Source organism: Lottia gigantea (genome assembly GCF_000327385.1).
Source record: "Lottia gigantea unplaced genomic scaffold LOTGIsca_1101, whole genome shotgun sequence".
Lineage (NCBI taxonomy): Eukaryota > Metazoa > Mollusca > Gastropoda > Lottiidae > Lottia > Lottia gigantea.
The window spans coordinates 1-1,414 of record NW_008707005.1 but is presented as its reverse complement, the minus strand read 5'-3'; the positions used below and the strand labels follow the sequence as shown (position 1 = coordinate 1,414).

Here is a 1,414-nt window from a genome sequence, read left to right as displayed (position 1 = left end):
AACATAATCTTGATAAACCTAAATATCAAATAAACATAATCTTGATAAACCTAAACATCAAATAAACATAATCTTGATAAACCTAAATATCAAATAAACATAATCTTGATAAACCTAAATATCAAATAAACATAATCTTGATAAACCTAAATATCAAATAAACATAATCTTGATAAACCTAAATACCAAATAAACATAATCTTGATAAACCTAAATATCAAATAAACATAATCTTGATAAACCTAAATACCAAATAAACATAATCTTGATAAACCTAAATATCAAATAAACATAATCTTGATAAACCTAAATATCAAATAAACATAATCTTGATAAACCTAAATACCAAATAAACATAATCTTGATAAACCTAAATACCAAATAAACATAATCTTGATAAACCTAAATACCAAATAAACATAATCTTGACAAACCTAAATACCAAATAAACATAATCTTGACAAACCTAAATACCAAATAAACATTATTAGCTATGTGGACTCTCTGAGAGGATACAGATTCTATAAACTTAAATACCAAATAAACATTATTAGCTATGTGAACTCTCTGAGAGGATACAGATTCTATAAACTTAAATACCAAATAAACATTATTAGGTATGTGGACTCTCTGAGAGGATACAGATTCTATAAACTTAAATACCAAATAAACATTATTAGCTATGTGAACTCTCTGAGAGGATACAGATTCTATAAACTTAAATACCAAATAAACATTATTAGGTATGTGGACTCTCTGAAAGGATACTATGATAGCTATGTGGACTCTCTGAAAGGATACTATGCTAGCTATGTGGACTCTCTGAAAGGATACTATGCTAGCTATGTGGACTCTCTGAAAGGGATTTAATATCCCAGTATCCATTAAATTGTGATCTTACACAAATGTTTTAATTGTTTGTAAAATTTGTGAAATCAAATAACTAAAATATACTTTTAATTTCAAAAAAATGTGTGCAAAATAGCATATTGAAGCCTTTGAAACCCCTTGCCTTGTCTATGCATGTTCTATGTAAAAAAACGTTTTGATTGTAGAAAGTTATGATGCATTTTCAGAAAAAGCCAAACCAGTAAAAGTTGCCCAACCGATATTAGTTAAACCACTAGAAGATCAGACAGTTACAGCTGGAGACAGAGATGTTAAATTAACTTGCTCTGCCTCAGGTACAACCTCTCTGTTTTATATTGTCTATCTGTGTGCAGTCAAGGTCTTGGACCTTTGTGCCCAATTCAAATTTGACTTTTAGAAAGGATTTTTACAACTGTAAAATTTGAAGAACTATGATTATGTGTGTCACATCTTGGGCTTTATTATTAACAATTTCCTGTGTTCTTCAAATTTAATAATGGTCTATTCATAATTTTGATTAAGATTGGTGTCATTTTGCCCATTT

The 1,414-nt window shown here is 28.2% G+C and overlaps 1 protein-coding gene across 1 annotated transcript in view; it reads left to right on the top strand.

Annotated features, from left to right (window-relative positions):
* The window catches only part of LOTGIDRAFT_176368 (hypothetical protein), a gene marked incomplete at both ends in the record, with an annotated part of 7,768 nt that extends 6,584 nt beyond the window's left edge, over window positions 1-1,184 (top strand). The window contains one exon of the mRNA XM_009047363.1: window positions 1,056-1,184. Coding sequence (XP_009045611.1) covers window positions 1,056-1,184 — 129 coding nt within the window. The remainder of the gene's footprint in view (window positions 1-1,055) is intronic.
* Window positions 1,185-1,414: the final 230 nt, after the last annotated feature.